Source organism: Chionomys nivalis, chromosome X, assembly GCF_950005125.1.
Source record: "Chionomys nivalis chromosome X, mChiNiv1.1, whole genome shotgun sequence".
Classification (NCBI taxonomy): domain Eukaryota; kingdom Metazoa; phylum Chordata; class Mammalia; order Rodentia; family Cricetidae; genus Chionomys; species Chionomys nivalis.
The window spans coordinates 117,451,503-117,471,227 of NC_080112.1; the positions used below are offsets into that span (position 1 = coordinate 117,451,503).

The window sequence follows — 19,725 nt, forward strand, 5'->3', positions numbered from 1 at the left end:
CACTATGGTTATTAGGCTTGACTGCAAGCCTCTTTACCTTCTCTAAGCCATCTTGCTGGCCCTCTTCACTCTTTCAAAAAATTACAGTTATTTATGTATTGGGGGGGCATACTGAGGCATTAGTCCCCATCTTTTAAAAACATTTATTTTTGTGTACTGTGTACAGGTTTCTGTGTGGTGGCACATATGAGGAACAGTGCTTGTCTGGAGGTCTGTGGAGATCTGCACACAAGAAGAGGGCACTGAGCCCTTGGAGCTGGAGTTCAGGCAGTTGTTAACGGCCTGCTGTGGGTCCTCTGGGAGAGTAGTAAGCACTCTTAACTACTGAACGATCTAGTCTCTTTAGCCCTCTTGTTTTTGAGGCAGGGTATCTCGTGTTCATTGCTCTGTGTATCCCAGTTCAGATGGCCTCTGAGCTTCTAGGGTATTCTCCCGCGTCCACCTCCCATCTCCCTATAGAACTGTTGGGGTTCACACACTGCCGCAAAGTTTTTACATGGGTTCCCGTGATCCATACTGAGGTCTCCTGGCTTGAATTGCAGACAGTCATACCCACCAAGACATCTGCCAGGGCTTTATTCTGTCAGACAGGGTCTCTCATTGTGCTGGAAGCTCACCATTTTGGCCAGGCTGACTGGCCAATGAGCTCCCAGGCTTCCTGCTCCCACAAAGCTGAAGGTTACATGCACGTGCAATCATGGCCAACTTTTCTACGTCCGGTCCTCAGGTTTTCACAGCAAGTACTCTTCCCTGCTGAATCATCTCTTCAGCCCCTGTTGTATTTATTTCTCTGACATTTCTTCATTTCGGCCTTCTCTACAATAGCCTCTTTTCTTTCCTATTTAACTGATTCTTCTGCGCATCTCTTAAATATTATTTCCTATGTCCTCAAGCCCCCTTTCTAGTAAACTGCTCGTATACCTCAGTTATGCTACATACACTCTACTACACAGTCTACCCTAGTCTATCCAGTGAGTCCACGGGGCTCTCAAGACGCTTCAGCAGTTAAGCGGCCTTGCTAGCCACACAGGGAACCCACATATGAACTCTTGCTGCCCCTAATTCCAGTTTCAGGGACCCAGTGCCCTCTTCTGGCTTTCACAGGCACTACACACATGCATGATGCCCATACACTCTGTGTGTGTCTGTCTGCCTCTCTGTCTGTCTCTCTCTCTGTGTCTCTGTGTGTGTGTCTCTGTCTCTCTCTCTGTCTCTCTCTGTCTCTGTCTCTCTGTCTCTGTCTCTCTCTCTCTCTCTCACACACACACACACACCAAATAAATAGTAAGAAAAAGTGATCTTGCCAGGCAGTGGTGATGCATGCCTTTTATCCCAGCACTTGGGAGACAGGGGCAAGCGAAACTCTGAGTTTGAGGCCAGCCTGGTCTACAGAGTGAGTTTCCAGGACAGCTAGAGCTGTTACACAGAGAAACCCTGTCTAAAAAAAGAAAGAGAGAGAGAGAGAGAGAGAGAGAGAGAGAGAGAGAAAAGGTGATCTCATGTCTGTGGACTCTTAGGCTGTGTTTTAGTTCTTTGTTTCCCCTTGGGCATTGCAGCCAGTTGCTCTTCCACTGAACCATATTCCCCTCAGTCCCAGGACTACGTTCTTATTTTTCTCTATTACATTTTATTTACTTTATTCTCAGTGTGCACTTGAAGATGGGAGTCAACTCTGTCCCTCCACGATGTGGGTCCAACTCAGGTGGTCAGGTCTGGCAGCAGGTGCCTCCACCCACTGAGACATGTCACCAGCCCAAGAGATTAGGTTAAGGCTGAGATCATCCCAATATATTCTTTTTCCCGTGCACCCCTCATTTGTCGCTGCAGTTCAGTATACAGCTGCTCCAGAAGTTGTGGCCTGTGTCTCCTGTATTCATTGCTATCATCCCCTGGCCTAAACACAGTGCTTAAGAAACTGTTCAGTCAGGCGGCGGTGGCGCACACCTTTAATGCGAGCTCTTGGGAGGCAGAGGCAGGCAAGATCTCTGTGAGTGAGAGGCCAGCCTGGTTTACAGAGTGAGTTCCAGAACAGCCAGGGCTATACAGAGAGATCCTCTCTCAAAAAAGCCAAAGAGGGACAAAAAAAGAATGTCTGTTCAAAGAAAATCTTTAAATGAATATCTTTAAATATGAATAAAGCCCACTTTAACTCAATTTATACATTCATCTGTTTCCTGATCTCAACCCAATTTGAATTATATCACTAAAATAATGACTAATAATCTGCCCTGTCCTCTCTGCATCTCGATAATGTTACACAAATGTATGTGTCATCCTCATCTTCCCAGAATATAACTTCAAATTCCTCGGTGTGGACTCAAAGCTTTGGTCTAAATCCCCTTTCTTAGAACTCTCTCATCAATTTCTTAACTATATGCCAAGCACTAAGCTAGTTCCCAAACAATTCTGACTATAAGTACACTAATTTTAACAAGGTGTGATTAGTTCTATTGGAGTCTATGAGAACACCGATAGTTTCAGATTATGGATTATAAAACATTAGGCCTTTTACCATCTCCAAGTTTACAAATTCAGTTAAGTGTAACATCCAATTTAGTGGCCATCTATACATTTCAAGCACAAGTAGCCACATGAGGCTAATACCTATTATACTGGACAGTATCTATCATATTTCATCAGCTGTGGAAATGGGGGTTACCCATAGGTGCTCCAAAGGAAGCATGGACCACTTTCCAAAGATTGCAAGGTACATTTTCAAAGTGATCAAGGACCAACTCAAACCCTCCAATGTGCATTTTAAAACACTTGCTCCAACAACATAATGCATCAAATAATTTCTACACTATTACATAATATAGAAATATGATATAATAAATAGGTCCAGTTCTTCACTTCATCACAACTTTGGTTCCCCCAAGTACATCTTAGTTTTGTTTCGTGACTTCTCCCATCCACACAACTCATGACACAGGGCTCTGAAATACTCACCAGTTAGGTATCTATTTCAAGGCTAAAAACATCCAGATAATACCTATCTTGAAACCTTTCATCCAGGGCCCTATTCCATCGCCTGCCTTCTCTGCCACTTTCAAAAAAAAAAAAAAAAAGATTCCAAAAGATTTTAACAAACAACAAATATTTATTTTGCGACTGGGAATTACGGAAAACCTAATAAATAATGGGAACTGAACTCTCCTCCTCAGGGTCTTCTTGGAAATCAGAAGCACCTCCCTCTGCTTCAGCTCGATGCTTTCCAAGTTTAGCAATCACTTCTTTGGCTGGATTGAAGACGCCATTGGTCTGCTGATCACAGACATAGCAACGAGATGTGGTGCGGAAATGCTGCAGTGCACATCTCTCGCAGAAATAATGCCTACACTTGGTGACAACTGGGTTTTGGAAGGTCTGGCGACAGATGAAACACTTGAATGGTATTTCCTCATCATCGCTTCCCACTTCGTAGTTTTCGTCCTCATAGACACCATAGCGACCCTCATCAAGCTCACGTTCGATCTGCCACCCGTGCTTGTAATCTGAACGGTCATGGAGGAATTTGCAGCTGTCTCCGAAGCCGCAGAAGCCAGTCTCCTTGTAGTCCTTGCAGATGTCGGGCTGGTAATCCCAGCGCACGGTGGCACGTAGATGCTCGGGAGCTCGGATGGGACCTTTCCTTACCATCCCGGAGGAGGCATTGCCCATGGACGTATCTTTGGGTTTCACGTATTTCTGATAATTATTGATTCCCCGATAGATCTTGTCATCTTCCTTACCCCTCAGCTCCTCCTGGATCTTCTGGCTCCGTTCAAAGATGGATTGTGCATCGCGCTCCTTCTCAGTGTCCAGTTCATAGACAGCGGTAGCCCCCATATCCTCGGGCCCCACGGGTTTTGCCGAACGGGTCGACTTGTAGACCACGCCGAGACCCTCCTGTTCATTCTCGTCCTCGCTACTCAAGCCGCCGTAGTTCGTCTTCTGTTTACCGCTACCACGCGTCTTCTGGATCATCGGATTGTGGGTCGCCTGTTTCTTCTCCGGTCGGACCACAGCGCTGCTTTCGTCGCTGCTGCTGCCACTGTCCCCGGACCCTGCATCACAGAGCGGGCGCTTTCGGCGCCCCGCCGCCCCTTTCCGCCCAGGCTTTTTGAAGAGGAAGGTGCACACCTGGCCGGCCGAATTCCCCGGAGAAAGTTGTTCTGCCATTTGAGATCATCAAGCTCTGAAACGGCCGCGGCGTACAGGACCGCTCCGCGTCGTCAGACTTCGTGATCTCCGCTTCGGTGAGTTGGATGGGGGCTGGGGGGGAGGCGGGGGCGGGCGGCGAAAAATACAGCCTGGGAAAGATTGCCAGGCGGAGAACGCCAGTCACTTTTGAGCCCCTGCGGCCACCGTCGCTTCCTCCTGAGCCATACAAGGCACCGCCCCCTTCTGCGTGCCGCCGGAAGGAAGGTGAAGGCCGGTCACCTTTGAGGAGCCGGTTGCGGTTCGGAGTGAGAGTTACGGTTCGGATTGCGAGTTGCGGTTCGGAGATGTGGTTCGAGATTCTGCCTGGCCTCGCCATTATGGGCGTGTGCTTGACCATCCCCGGGGTGTCCACTGCGTACATCCACAAGTTTTCCAACGGGGGCAAGGTAAGGCGGCCGCGGCCGGGCTCTGCGGACCTTGGGACTACGGTGGCCGTTTGGATGCGCTGCCGCTCCGCTGTGTGCGGGTGAGGACCTCTGTCCTCCTTTGAGTGTTGCCTGAAAGCGGAGACTCGGCAGACTCCACATTTTCCTTTAGCGGAACATAGCGAGGTTTTGGTTGAGGAAGAACGGCCCAAAAGGCAAACGATGCGTTTGGCAGTTAGCAAGGTAGCGTGCAAGAGCCGGGCCCTACTGCCTAGACCGAGGAGAGAGGAGGTAGTTGTGTCCCCCATTCCTTCCCATCATTCATCTCCTTGTGGAAACCGATTGGGTAGCTGTGTTTGTGCACGCGAGCGTAGGTGCCTGCGGAGATCCGAAAAGAGCACCGGGTCGCTTGGATATGAAGTTGCAGGAGGGTAGGAGGCAGCAGAAGTGGGTGCCAGGAATCGGACTCAAGTCCTCTGCGGGAGCGACTGGCATTCTTAACCAATAAGCAATCTCTCCATCCCTGGTCGTTTTTCTTTTTACGTGTGTGTGTGTGTGTATGTGGGTGTAGGCGTGTCAGGCGCACCTGCGAACATCAGAATTCAGCGTGCCAGAATTGCGTTTCTCCCTCCATCATGTGGGTCCAGGGGATGGACACAGCCCAGGTCCTCAGGCTTAGGGCAAGGGCCTTTACCCGTTAAGCCGTCCGACACCTTCCCTCTGTTGGCTTAATTTCCCACATTAACGTTTCTGTAGCTGTGTGCTCAGTATCCTTAATCAATCCTGCCTCCTTTTAAGCTTCCCACTTGAATGTGTAAGCCTTAAGGAACTCACGTCGTGGCTTTCGTTTTCCCTCTTCCTAGGCCTCCCCAGCGACCTTAGAATACTGTCAGATTATAATTGGACTTCTGTTTTGGTTTGTACTTTTCTTTCAGGTGTACTCTAACCTTTATTGTTAGAGTCACAAAGCAACAGCTACATTTTTTTTTCTTTCCTTCATTTTTCTCATTCTCTACGACGTGGCTTGCTTGGACTTGAACTTGTGGATCCTCCTGCTCTTACCTCCAGAGTTTTGGCTTTACAGGCATGACCTACCACACCCAGCTGCCAATTTTTTTATCTTATAAAAATTAACTTTTGATTTAGTGTGTGTGCAAGCCTTCAGAAATCTGAGGACAACTTGCAGGGAGCAGTTGTCTCTTAACACGTGGTACCAGAGAGCTAATTCAAGTCTTCAGGCTGGGCAACAAGCACTTTTCCCTGCTGAGCCATCTCACTGGTTCACCAGCAAAACAAAACAGCTGGGCTTGGTGGCTCTAGCCTGTAATCTAGCACTCAGGAAGCTTGGGCAAGGAGATTGAGGAAGACCGGAGGTCAACCTGGGGCTAGATAGTTCCAGGAAAGCCCGGAACACAATGAGGTCCTGTCCCCCCCCCCCAAAAAAGTTAAGTTTAAAAGAGAGAGAGACAGAGAGAGAGAGAAACAAAGAAGAAAGAAAATCAGTGCCCCCCCAAAAAAATAGGAAGAGGAAGTTTAAGAAGTCAGTTACCAACTTAATCCTAAATATTAATGGTATTAATGGTCTGGTTTTATTTAGGAGGTTTGGCTCTGTGTTGTCCACTTAGCTTTTGCTTCAGCAATGATTCTAGTTTTCTAGCGAATCATTTCTTTTTGTAGAAATGTATTTTATTATTACTATTTACATGTATGTGTGTCTGCTTCTATCTGTGTGCACCATGGAGAGTAGAAGACTGTATCAAGTCTCCTCTGGAATGGAGTTCAAGGCAGTTAGGAGTCTCCTCCTGCCTCCCCCCCAAACAAAACAAAACATGTTGGTACTGAGAAACCAATTGAGAACCCAGAGATAACAAGTGTTCTTTACCATGGAGCCACCTCTTTAACCCCTACTTTGCCATTGAAGAAAAATTGGAGCTATATCTTTTCACTCATATATATCACTCATATTTATAAACTGCATTGTCCTTTACTTGAAGGAAAAAAGAGTTGGTCGCTTTCGTTACCAATGGTATTTGATGGAAAGAGATAGACGTGTCTCAGGAGTCAACCGCTACTATGTGTCCAAGGTAAGATAACTGAAAGATTGCAGTATGTTCTGGCACTTCCTTGCCTAAGTTCATACGGTACTCATTTAATTGGCATGTTTTTTTTCTAGTGAAGTATGCAGTCTTTTATACATAAAATGGTCTTTGTTGGTGTGTTGTATGTGTGTGGTGTGCATTCGTACATGTGTGGGTACACTTCCCCTGAATGTGTACGTGGTCGACACTCTCCCATTTATTTACTTGCTTGTTTGCTGTTTGTTTCTTTTTTAGGCAGGGTCTGAATATGTAGCTTTGGCTTGCCTTGAACCTGCTCTGTAGACCAGGCTGGCTGAACTCACAGATTGACCTACCTCTGTCTCCTGAGTGCTGAGATAAAATGTGTGTAGTAGCAGGCCTGGCTATTTATTTATCTAAAATTTCTCTTCCTTTTGTGTATGTGTGCCATGGTGCATATGTGAAGGTCAGAGGACAGCTTGTGGGAGTCAGCTCTCTCCCTTCACCATGTAGGTCCCAGGGATCAAATTCAGCTCCTCGGTCTTGGTGTCAGGCACTTTTACTCATGGAAGCATCTTGCCAGCCCTTTTAAATCTTGTTTAAAGAATTGACCTAGCTGTCATGGTGGCACATGCTTGTAATCCTAGCCCCTGGGAGGCTGAGGCAGGGAAAATCTATGAGTTTGATACTAACTTGTACTACACAGAAAGATCTTACTCATAAAACATAGAAAGGAATATAATTTTATGCATAATTGGGTTTTAAGAAACTGTTATTTTTATAAATCAAAAATAGCCAAGTAGCATTTTAATATTACTCAGATTAATGCTATATTTTCCTAACTTATAAGATAATTTTTTCTTAATTACTTTTAATTTTATTTATTTGTGTGTTGTGTGTGTGTGCACGTGTTTGTGTGTAAATGCAGGTTGCATGTAGAGGTCAGAGGATAATCTGGAGGCAATCAGTTCTCTCCTGCAACAAGGTTGACAGGTTTGCATGCAGGTGCCTCTCACCCTCATAATTCTTTCAGTTTCTTAAATCACTTTGTATTTGCCCCTAGCTCACAGAGTCCCCACAGTGAACTTAGGTAAATTTTGTGTTCATTTTATAGATGAGAAAGCATGGTTAGAATGAGTAAAATGTATTGCAGGGGCTCAGTTTGATGCTGGCTGAGAATCAACTCTCATGGACATGAAGGTAGATAGTAAGTAGCTGCCTTTACAAAGTCCATGCTTTGGTGTTCAATGGTTTCATTTTCCCTGACTATGTTCTTTTCCTACCTGGAAGGAATGTCATTACTTATCTCTAGTAGAGTCTTAAGCATTGTGAATGATTTTTTTTTTTTTTTGGTTTTGATACTGCTTTTCTTTAGAAGCAGACACTTGCTACATAGCTCTGGTTGGTCTGGAGCTTGCTGAACTCAGAGCAAACTTCCTGCCTTTGCCTCCCTGAGTGCTGGGATTGTGATTACAGATATATGATACTATGCCCTCTTTAGAAGGTCTGCATATTTCTGGAGCAAAGGTTTTAGAGTTAGGGTCATTGTACTTGAATTTTGGCTCTGCTACTATTTGACTGACTTAGAGAAGTGGTTTTTGTTTTCTTGAGGCAGAATCGGGTGATTTCTAACTTCTTTGAGTTTCTGCTTTATCGTTTATGAAGAGTTTGAATGAGGATAACAGTATTTGCCTTGTGTTTGGTGCTGTTTTGTGAGACAGTGTACTGATCCTCTAATTATGGAGGGGCCTGTGTATGAGGATCCAGGAAGTGAATAGTTGCTTGACTATAATTCTAGTTAGGGTGAAGAAAAGGGCTTTTCATATATATAATATGTTTGCTGCTGTCAGAAAATGAAGTGAACGAGGTATAGTGTGCACTCTACAATCCTAGCATTTGAGAGGTGGAAGCAGGCAGATCAGGAGTTTACCTTTGGTTACATAGGGAGTTTAAGATGAACTTGGATTATATGAGACCTTGTCCAAAAAAAGAGAGAGAAAAGAAAAGACCAGACATGGTGTGGTGGCACACAACTTTAATCCCAGCACTCTGAGGGCAAAGGCAAGTGAATCTCTGTGAGTTTGAGGTCACCCAGGACTATGGAGTGAGACCCTGTCTCAAAGGTCTTTATTCAAGGATTATGAAATCCAATTCAGCTTCTATTGCTGCAGCTAGAGAAATGTGGGATGGGAAATCACTTGCTTTACTAACAGTGATTCTGTGACACTGGAAATCAACAGCATGATCCACAGGGTCCTCACATTCTCCTTTTCAAACTGTTTTACAGGGCTTGGAGAACATTGATTAAGGAAGCATTTTCCTGGCTGATGAAAGAAATTACTCAGCTATGATCATCTGTTCTTGCTAAAAGGCAAATGCAGCATATTATATACTATGCGCAAGTTATATAATGCCGAATAAAAAATTTAAAAAAAATCTAAAGTCAGTTTTCCTTCTTACAAAGTAAAGTTGGAGTTTACTAAAGCTATTTTGATACAGGCATAAGCGTGGGGGTTGAGAGAGAAGTAGAAGCACTCTGAAGAAACTAAGATATATCTAAACACGCAGTTTAGAGTGTGGGTGTGGCTTCTTGGAGAGTCTCCTTTTTCTGTTACAGTGATCAGGTTTTGGTAGGTGCTATGATTAAACATGACCAAAGGTAACTTGGGGAGGAAAGGGTTTATTTCACTCACAGTTCCATACAACAGTTCATCATCAAAAGCAGTGAGGGCAGGAACTTGCAGGCAGGAGCTGATGCAGAGGCCATGGAGGGGTGCTGATTACTGGCTTGCTCTCTGCGGCTTGCTTTGTAGTGGGAGCTGTGGGCTGCGTTCCTGCCGCCCCAGCTCCTGGGCCGCCTGGCTAGCTTATGCCCCAAAATAACAACACACAAACTGTATTCTTTTAAACACTGCTTGGCCCATTAGCTCTAGCCCTTACTGGCTAATTCTCATATCCCGATCAACCCATCTCTAAGAATCTGTGTAGCACCAGTCTCACCGGGAAAGATTCAGCATGTCCGACCTGGCGGCTTGCTTCATCGTGTCTGCCTCTGAGAGGAGCTGCCCTGCCCAGGAGAGGGGAGTATGGTGTCTGAGCTCACTTCCTCTTCCTCCCAGCATTCTGTTCTGTTTACTCCACCCACCTATGTTCTAACCTATGAGGGTCAAGCAGTTTCTTTATTTTTTAACCAATGACCTTCCTCCATCATTGCTTAGTCTGTTCTCTTATAGAACAAAGACTATGAGCCCATGGTGGCACCATCCACAATGGGCTAGGCCCTCCCCCATTAATCACTAATTAAGAAAATGCCCCACAGGCTTGTCTGCAGTCCAATCTTACAAAAACATTTTGTCAATTGAGATTTTCTGATGACTCTAGCTTGTGTCAAGTTGGCATAAAACTAGCCAGTACAATATGTTTTGAAGTTACTATCTTTAAAGAGTTGCTAAGAAACCTAAATAAGGAGAGGTTCCCAGGAATCCACAAGGATGACCCCAGCTAAGACCCTAAGCAATAGTGAAGAGGATTCCTGAAGTGACCTTGCCCTGTAATCAGATTGATGACTCTTAACTGTCACCATAGAACCTTCACACAGCAACTGATGGAAGCAGATGCAGAGACCTGCAGCTGAGCACTGGGCTGAGCTCCCAGAGTCCAGTCGAAAAGTGGGAGGAGTGAGAATATGAGCAAAGAGGTCAAGACCATGATGAGGACACCCGCTGTGACAGCTTTCCTGAGCTAATGGGAGCTCACAAACACTTAGGATCAAACTAGGCTCTCTCAATGTGGGTGACAGTTGTATGGTCTGCATCTTTGCTTGGCACAGGTGCTGACGTTTCAGCTCCTGCTACAGAGAAAAAACCTGGTTATCCTGCTGGGAGACCTCTTACGGCTCAGCAGAAGGCCTATTTTGTCTATAAGGTATTACCTGTTACTTGCCTTCACGTCTTTCTCTGACCATCATGAATCTTCTTCCCAGGGGCTGGAGACATGGCTTAACAATGAAGAGAGTTTACTGCTCTTGCAGGGGAGCCAAGCTTGGCTCCCAGCCTCTTCATGGCAACTCACAACTACCCATCTCTCTAGTTCCAGGTGCTCCAGCATCCTCTTCTGGCCTTCAAGGACACCTGCGCACAGATGGCATACATACAGGCACATGCATAAAAATAAACCATATTAATTACTTTTCTATTGTGTGATAAAATCACCATGACCCAGACAACTTGTAGAAGGAAAGATTATTTGAGGCTTATGGTTCCAGAAAGATAAAACTCCACCTCTGAGCCAGGCAGTGGTAATGCACTCCTTTGATCCCAGCACTCAGGAGGCAGAGGCAGACAGATCTCTGTGAGTTCAAGGCCAGCCTGGTCTACAGAGTGAGTCCCAGGACAGCCAAGGCTACACTGAGAAACCCTGTCTTGAAAAACTAAAAAAAAAAAAAAAGTCCAGCATCATCATGGTAGCAAGAGCCAAGCATGGCAGCAGGAATAGCTGCGAGCTCCCATGTTGTCTGGGTTTCTGTCCTGCCTGGTTTCTGTCCTCCCACCAGGTCCCACAGTCATTTAGCCCCAAAGAAATCACACAGAGGTCTATATTAATGATAAACTGGCCCATTAGCTCAAGCTTCTTATTAATTCTTATAACTTATATTAGCCCATTACTCTAGTATATGTTAGCCACATGGCTAGGTACCTTTCTCAGCGGGGCAGTCACATCTTCCTTCTTCGGTGTCTGGGCAGGACTCTGAAGGGAGCTTTCCTCTTCCCAGAATTCTCTTGTTCTCATTGCCCGGTCTCTACTTCCTGTCTGGTTGTCCCGCCTATACTTCCTGCCTGGCTACTGGCCAATCAGCATTTATTTAAAACATAGTTGACAGAATATAAGCAATTGTCCCGCACCACTCCCACCTCAAACCACAAGCCGGAAACAGGGCAAACCAGGAATGGCGAGGGTCTGAACTCTCAAATCCATCCCCAGTGATGTACTTCGTCCATCAAGGACACACCTCCTGCCAGGTGGTGGTAGCGCACGCCTTTAATCCCAGCACTCAGGAGGCAGGGGAAGGTGGATCTCTGTGAGTTCGAGGCTAGCCTGGTCTACAAGAGCTAGTTCCAGGACAGGAACCGAAGCTACAGAGAAACCCTGTCTCGAAAAAAAAAAAAAGGACACACCTCCTAGTTCTACCCTATAACATGGAGGGTCCCAACTGTTTAGCCCAAAGTAAATCACACATAGGTCTCCATAAATTATAAGCTGATTGACCCATTAGCTCTAGCCTCTCACTGGCTAACTCTCACATTTTGATTAATCCATTTTTCTGATCTATGTTAGCCATGTGGCTCAGTACCTTTTTTCAGTGGGGCAGATCACATCCTGCTGCTTCGGTGGTCTGGGCAGGAGTGGGAGGAATCAACTTCCTCCTTCCCAGAATTTCCTGTTCTCATTACATCATTTCTACTTCCTGTCTGGTTTTCCCGCCTATATTTCCTGCCTGGCCAATCAGCATTTATTTATAACATGATTGACAGATTACAGACAATTCTCCCGTACCACTACCCAATGTTGCCAAAACTGGGGACCAAGTATTCAAATGCCTGAGAATACGGAGTATGAGGGACATCTCATTCAAACCACCACATAAACCTTAAAAAAAAATCCTACTTCCAATTTCTCACACCAGGTCCTCTATGTGTCTCTCACGCACTGTCCTGGGGCCTCCACATCCTCTAATCTGTGGTGATCCTTCTGCTTCCAGAGGCTGGGGTTCCAGGTGTGCATTAACACCCCACCCAGCTCTGAAGTTACTACTTTCTTTCCTCTTTTATCATGGTGCTAGAGATGGAACCCAGCATGTAATGGGTTCTTCCTACACTGTCTCACTACATCCACACCCCCTTCACCACCTGTGCTCACCTCTCTGGAACTCCATCTCATCAGCGGGATCACACTGTGTGGAAACTTGATGTATATGGTGTCATCCAGGTATTGAGCTCGGCCTTTTTTTTTTCCTAAGCAAAATAAAGACATCAAAGGGAGCATTTCTTTTCTTTGCTTCAATGTAGATCATCTGTGTCACAGTGAACAACCACCGAACACCCACAGCATGGTGCCGGGAAGGGATTCAGAAACTAGAGCATTTCCTGGGCTAGTGAGACTAGAGCTTGATAAAGAGTGATCAGATCTTTACCTCATCAGCGAAGCCTGTTTCATTAAAAATGTCACTACTAGTTCATCTGATGCCCTCTGTCTGGCTCAGGCAGGTGTGAGCCACCCAAAGGCCAGCCTGGAATCCTCAGGACCAGGACTGGCAGGAAGATAGCCATGGGCCTATGCGTAGGTGGATCCCATTATGATGAACAAGTGTGTGGTGGGGAAATAGAAAAGACAGGGAAGCAGAATGACTCATGGGCTGTGGAAGTAGGTGGAGCCAAAGAAGTGGAGGCGATGAGGAGGAGACAGGTCTGGTCCATGGTCCTACCACAGTCAGGCTGTGTGTGGCCAACCATGACCCATGTCACCACTAAAGGCCACAGGGATGCCCAGTGTCTGGGGCTGCCAATAGTGTTCATATAGGCATCCAAGAGCTGAGCTGCCACCAGAGCCACACTGATCTTGGTGGACTATGCTGCCATCCAAGGCTACGGTATCATCCAGGCCCAGGCTGCTGACAAGGGCAATGTCTAGGTCTGTGGCCCTGCTGCAGCCAGGGCCTGTGTTGATGACTGTGGCTCCTTGCCATCAAGAGCCCGGCAGATTCCTGAGTTCTGTGCCACTACCTGGGGCTGTGTTGGTTTCCGAGGGCCAGGCTGCTATAGGGGTCATTCCAGTCTGTCACTTGGGGCCATGGTGATGTCCAAACCCAGGCTGCTGCCAAGAACCATGTCTGAGTCCATGGTACTACTGTAGCCAGAGTCTGTGTTGAAGTCTGTGGCCCATGTTGCCACCCAGAGCCATGTGAATGCCCACAGTCAGGTAGCCACCTGAGTCCATGTTGGTGGCTGAGGGACATGCTAAAACTGGTGCCATGCAGATCCTCAGTGGCCTGCATTTGCTACCTGATGCCATTGTGACATTCAGGCCAGAGCTGCAGCTGAGGGCTATGTCTGGATCTGTGACCCTACTGGGCCAGGGTCTATGTTGATGTCTGAAGTTCCTACCATTGAAGGCCACATGGATACCCGAGATCTGGGGCCATGTTAGTGTCTAAAGACCATGATGCCACTGGGGCTGTGCGTATCTTAGTGACCTGCACTGACACCTGGGGCAATGGTGACATCCAGACCTGGCTGTTGCCTAGGACCATGTCTGGGTCCGTGGTCCCACTGCAGCCACATTCTGGGTTGCCACCAAAGATTATATGGAAGTCTGGGGTCAGGGCTGCAACCTGTGGCCTAGGTTTTGGGGCTGGCCTGTGGAGGGGGGATACATGGTGTGCCACCTCCAGAACCATCCTGATCTGAGGGCCTGTGCTTCAACCCAGAGCCAAGATGTCATCTGGGCCCAAGCTGTTGCCAAGGGCCATATCTGGGTCCGTGGTCCTATTGCAACTAAGGCCTGTGTTGATATCTGGGGCCTGTGTCCCCTCAGGGGGCCATGGGAACCATGTGTGATGGAATCAGAGAACCATGCTGAGCAGGCTCTGCTCTTCGCTGGCCCTAGGATAGCTGGCCCTGCCCCTTGCTGGGCACAGCAGCAAGAGCTGGCCCCAACCCTCATAACAGTTAGGGGAGAGCTGACCCTGATGGCATGGGTACAGGGGAGCTGGCTCTACCCCTCAACTGAGGGGGACAGCCCTGGTGGCCTGGAATGACCAGTTCACCTACCACCCAAACCCACAGCCAGGCCTTGGGTTGGCCTGCCCTAACATCTACGCCATCTAGGATCTGCTGGAGCTCCTGAAGGGATGTTGTTCTCCATGACTCGAGGCAGCCACAGGATATCCGAGAGGAGTTTTGGAGAGGGCCCAGTGATGATGCTGTACCAGAAACTAGAGGCCTTGAACCAGATCAAGGACTCACTGCAATGAACATTTGCAAGTAAAGCTGATGGGACAAAAGGGTAGACTGTGTGATACACCTTGGCTCCCAGTGCTACCAGGGCGATGAAGAGGTGTTGGAAAGGCAGGAATGATGGAGAAACAAGGGGTTTTTATGTTTGTTTGATTGTTTCTTCTTTTGTTGTTTTTATTTTTGTTTTTGTTTGGTTTGGTTTGATTTTTTTAATTTTTGTTTGGGGGCACTTCAGGGTGTGGGGAGGATATGGAAGGACTGGGAGGTGAGTGGAATTGTGGTGTATGATGTGGAATTCCCAAAGATTCAATAAAGAAATTACGTTAATAAAAATATTTTTTAAAATGTCACTACTATAGGGTTGGAGAGATGGCTTAGCAGTTGAGTGTTTACTGGGTTTTTTTGGATTTTTTTTTTTTATTGAAAAAAATTTTTCCGCCTCCTCCCTGCCTCCCATTTCCCTCCCCTCCTCCCGCCCCTCTCCCCCTTTATGATATCAACATAAAGGGATGTTGAATTTTGTCAAATGCTTTTTCAGCATCTAATGAAATGATTATATGGTTTTTTTCTTTCAGTTTATTTATATGATGGATTACATTGATAGATTTGCGTATGTTGAACCAGCCCTGCATCTCTGGGATGAAGCCTACTTGATCATAATGGATAATTTTTCTAATGTGTTCTTGGATTTGATTTGCCAGTATTTTGTTGAGGATTTTTGCGTCGATGTTCATGAGTGAGAGTGGCCTGTAATTCTCTTTCTTGGTTGGGTCTTTGTGTGGTTTTGGTATCAGAGTTACTGTAGCTTCATAAAAGGAATTTGGCAATGACTCTTCTGTTTCTATATTGTGAAATACATTAAGGAGTATAGGTATTAGGTCTTCTTGGAAGTTCTGGTAGAATTCTGCATTGAAACCATCTGGTCCTGGACTTTTTTTGGAAGGGAGGTTTTTGATAACAGCTTCTAATTCTTCGCGACTAACAGGTCTATTTAGATTGTTCACCTGGTCCTGGTTTAACTTTGGTATATGGTATTTATCTAAAAAAGTGTCCAATGCTTTTACATTTTCCAGTTTTGTGGCATACAGGCTTTTGTAGTAAGATCTAATGATTCTCTGAATTTCCTCTGTGTCTGTGGTTATGTCCCCCTTTTCATGTCTGATCTTATTAATTTGCATATTCTCTCTGCCGTTTGATTAGTTTGGATAGGGGTTTATCAATCTTGTTGATTTTCTCCAGGAACCAGCTTTTTGTTTCATTGATGCTTTGGATTGTTTTCTGTGTTTCTATTTTGTTGATTTCAGCCCTCAGTTTGATTATTTCCAGTCTTCTACTCCTCCTAGGTGAGTCTGCTTCTTTTTTTTCTAGAGCTTTCAGGTGGGCTGTTAAATCTCCAATGTGTGCTTTCTCTGTTTTCTTTAAGTGGGCACTTAGTGCTATGAACTTTCCTCTTAGGACTGCTTTAATAGTGTCCCATAAGTTTGAGTATGTTATTTCTTTATTTTCATTGAATTCAAGGAAGACTTTAATTTCTTTCTTTATTTCTTCCTTCAGTAGTTGACTGTTCAGTTTCCATGAGTTTGTAGGCTTTTTGGAGGTAGCCTCATTGTTGAATTCTAACTTTAATCCATGGTGATCCGATAAGACACAGGTGATTACTAATATTTTTTTTGTAACTGTGGAAGTTTTCTTTGTTACCGAGTATGTGGTCAATTTTCGAGAAGGTTCCATGAGCTGCAGAGAAGAAGGTATTCTTTCCTATTTGGGTGGAATGTTCTATAGATGTCTGTTAAGTTCATTTGATTCATTACCTCCATTAATTCTCTTATTTCTCTGTTAGGTTTCTGTCTGATTGACCTGTCCATTGGTGAGAGAGGAGTATTAAAGTCTCCTACTATTAATGTGTGCGGTTTGATGGCTGCCTTGAGTTTTAACAATGTTTCTTTTTCGTAAGTGGGTGCTTTTATATTAGGGGCATAGATATTCAGGATTGAGAGTTCATCTTGATGAATTGTTCCTGTTATGAGTATAAAATGTCCCTCTCCATCTCTTCTGATTGGTTTAAGTTTGAAGTCAACTTTGTTAGAAATTAGTATGGCCACACCTGCTTGTTTCTTAGGTCCATTTGCTTGATAAGCCTTTTCCCAGCCCTTTACTCTGAGTAGGTGCCTGTCTTTGTGGTTGAGGTGTGTTTCTTGTAAACAGCAGAATGTTGGATCCTGTTTTCGTATCCAATCTCTTAGCCTGTGCCTTTTTATAGGTGAGTTGAGTCCATTGACATTAAGTGAAATTAATAACCAGTGGTTGTTAACTCCGGTCACTTTTTTGGTAGTAAAGTCTGTGTGTTTCCCTTCTTCGGGTTGTGCTGGTGAAGGGTCTCTAGATGTCTGAGTTATTGTGGGCATTGTTGGACTCCTTGGTTAGTGATTTTCCTTCTATTACTTTCTGTAAGACTGGATTTGTGACTACGTATTGTTTAAATTTGTTTTTATCCTGGAAAATTTTGTTTTCTCCATTTATAGTGAACGAAAGCTTGGCTGGGTATAGTAGTCTGGGCTTGCATCCATGGTCTCTTAGTTTCTGCAGTACCTCTATCCAGGACCTTCTGGCTTTCATGGTTTCCATAGAGAAGTCAGGTGTAAGTCTGATAGGTTTACCTTTATAAGTAACTTGGCCTTTTTCCTTTGCAGCTCTTAATATTCTTTCTTTATTCTGTATGCTTTGTGTTTTGATTATTATATGGCGAGGGGATTTTTTTTTTGATCCAGTCTATTCGGTGTTCTGTATGCTTCTTGAACCTTCATAGGTATATCTTTCTTTAGGTTGGGAAAGTTTTCTTCTATAATTTCATTAAATATATTTTCTGGACCGTTGAGCTGCACTTCTTCTCCTTCTTGTACTCCTATTATTCTTAGGTTTGGTCTTTTTATTGTGTCCCAGATTTCCTGAATGTTTTGTGATGAGAGTTTGTTGGATTTGCTGTTTTCTTTGATCAGTGCGTTTATTTTCTCTATGGTATCTTCAGAATCTGAGACTCTTTCTTCTATCTCTTGTATTTGGTTGGTTATGCTTGTTTTTGTAGTCTCTATTTGTTTACCTAGATTTTCCATGTCCAGCCAGCCCTCTGTTTGTGTTTTCTTCCTTGCCTCCATTTCAGTTTTCAAGTCTTGAACTGTTTCCATTATCTGTTTGATTGCTTTTCCTTGGTTTCCTAGGATATCATTCACTGATTTACTCAATTCTTCAAATTTTCTGTTATTCTTCTCATCCATTTCTTTAAGGGAGTTTTTCACCTCCTGTTTAAGGCCCTCTATCACTTTCATAAAGTCAATTTTTTCTACTTCTTCTTGATTAAGGTGTTCATGTCCTCCTGTTGTAAGGTCGCTGGGTTCTGGTGGTTTCATGTTGTTTTCAGATTGTTGGGTGAATTCTTGCATTGGCGCCTGCCCATCTCTTCCTCCGAATGCTTCCCTATGGATCTTCTTTTACAGGATCAGGTCTCCTTGCCCACTGATGTACCTTCCCAGTGATGGCACTCCCCATTGATGGCTCTCCTGGTGCCTAGATCTGATCTCCGTGCTGGTTGGGTAGCTTGTAAACAAAGGGCCTACCTTGCTTGCTGCAGGCAGGCTATTGAGACAAAGGAACTACCGCCCTCCCAGTTGCCCTCACGATTCGGTCCCAGCGCCCAAACAGGCTGAGGTGGGTGATGTTATGTGCCCGAAGATGGGAGGCTGTTTACTGTTTTTGCAGAAGACTCAGATTGAGTTCCCAGCACCCACACAGCAACTCACAACAGTCTGTAACTCCAGATCCAGGGACTCCAATACAGTCGCCTGGCATCCATGAACACGAAGTACACATGTGGTACGCATACATACATTCAGGTAAAAAACACTTATACACATAAAATAGTAAAATAAATCTTAGAAACACATCACTATTATTAATGATGATGCCAGGAATATTATCAACCACTATAAAGAAAGTATGTGATGTATCTGGCACTGCTTTTAATCTTCATATAAATAATTGGGCTTAATTACCATTTTTTTTAAAAAGCAGCAAAGCAACTCTTTGAGGCAGAGGCAGGCAGATATCTGTGAATTCAAGACCAACCTGGTCTATATAACAAATTTCAGGCCAGACAGGGCTAACATAAAACTTGTCTCAAAAACAAAACGAGTCAACAACTAGAAAAGTCCAAACAAACACCCTATTCATGTCTAAGGATGCAACTCAGTTGGCAGCATGCATGAATTCCATAGCTTAGGGTCAGAAGTTCAAGGCCATCCTCTGCTACATAGCAAGTTCAGATCCAGCCTGGAATACATGAGACCCTGGTTGAGAGGGAAGGAGGGAAGGAGGGAAGGAGGGAGGGAGGAGTGTTGTAGAGAGGGGCCACTTGTTTGTCCCGGCCACCCTGCTAGCTTACACCTGAAATAACCACACTGAAAGTGTATTAATTAAAACAGTATTTGGCCATTAGCTCTAACTTCTTATTGTCTAACTCTTACATATTAGTTTAACCCATCTACATTCATCTGTGTATCGCCATGTAGCAGTGGGTTACCGGAGATTGTAACCAACGTCCATCTCTGGCAGAGGATCCATGACTTCTCTCACTCTGCCCTTCTTCCTCTCAGCATTCAGTTCTGTTTTCTCCACCTACCTAAGTTCCACCCTATCAACTAGGCCAAGACAGTTTCTTTTTTCATTAACCAATAAAAGCAACACACAAACAGAAGGAACTCCTACACCAGAGGAGGAAAGGAGGGAGGAGGGAGGGAGGGAAGGAGAGATGGGGAAGAGAGAGAATAGAAGGACAAAAGAAAACCTATTCAAAGTTGGGCATGATGCTTCCCTCAAACTGACATATGGGGATCTCGAGCTTGAGGATACAACTCATGTTATTCTTTTGGTCTCTGGTCCCTTTAAGGGACAAGCCACGCCCAGTGACCTCTGACCCCTGCCCTGCCATGTTGAATCTCTCTCGCTGTCCCCTCTTGGTGTGCACGCACCTCTCTCTCTCTCTCTTTCTCTCTCTCTCCTCTAAGTAATAAAGTTTCAGTTCTGATTTACACTATG

At 45.1% G+C, this 19,725-nt stretch overlaps 2 protein-coding genes across 2 annotated transcripts; one reads left to right on the forward strand and one right to left on the reverse strand.

Annotated features, from left to right (window-relative positions):
- Positions 1 to 3,113: 3,113 nt before the first annotated feature.
- On the reverse strand, positions 3,114 to 4,279 carry Rnf113a (ring finger protein 113A). The gene has a single exon (XM_057759784.1). The coding sequence runs from the start codon at positions 4,159 to 4,161 to the stop codon at positions 3,130 to 3,132; it is 1,032 nt and encodes a 343-aa protein (XP_057615767.1). The 5' UTR covers positions 4,162 to 4,279; the 3' UTR covers positions 3,114 to 3,129.
- Positions 4,280 to 4,375: 96 nt separating this feature from the next.
- On the forward strand, positions 4,376 to 9,055 carry Ndufa1 (NADH:ubiquinone oxidoreductase subunit A1). The gene is made up of 3 exons (XM_057759785.1): positions 4,376 to 4,589; positions 6,563 to 6,652; positions 8,913 to 9,055. Exons 1-3 carry the CDS (start codon positions 4,488 to 4,490, stop codon positions 8,931 to 8,933), a joined length of 213 nt encoding a protein of 70 aa, XP_057615768.1. The 5' UTR covers positions 4,376 to 4,487; the 3' UTR covers positions 8,934 to 9,055.
- The last annotated feature ends 10,670 nt before the right edge of the window (positions 9,056 to 19,725 follow it).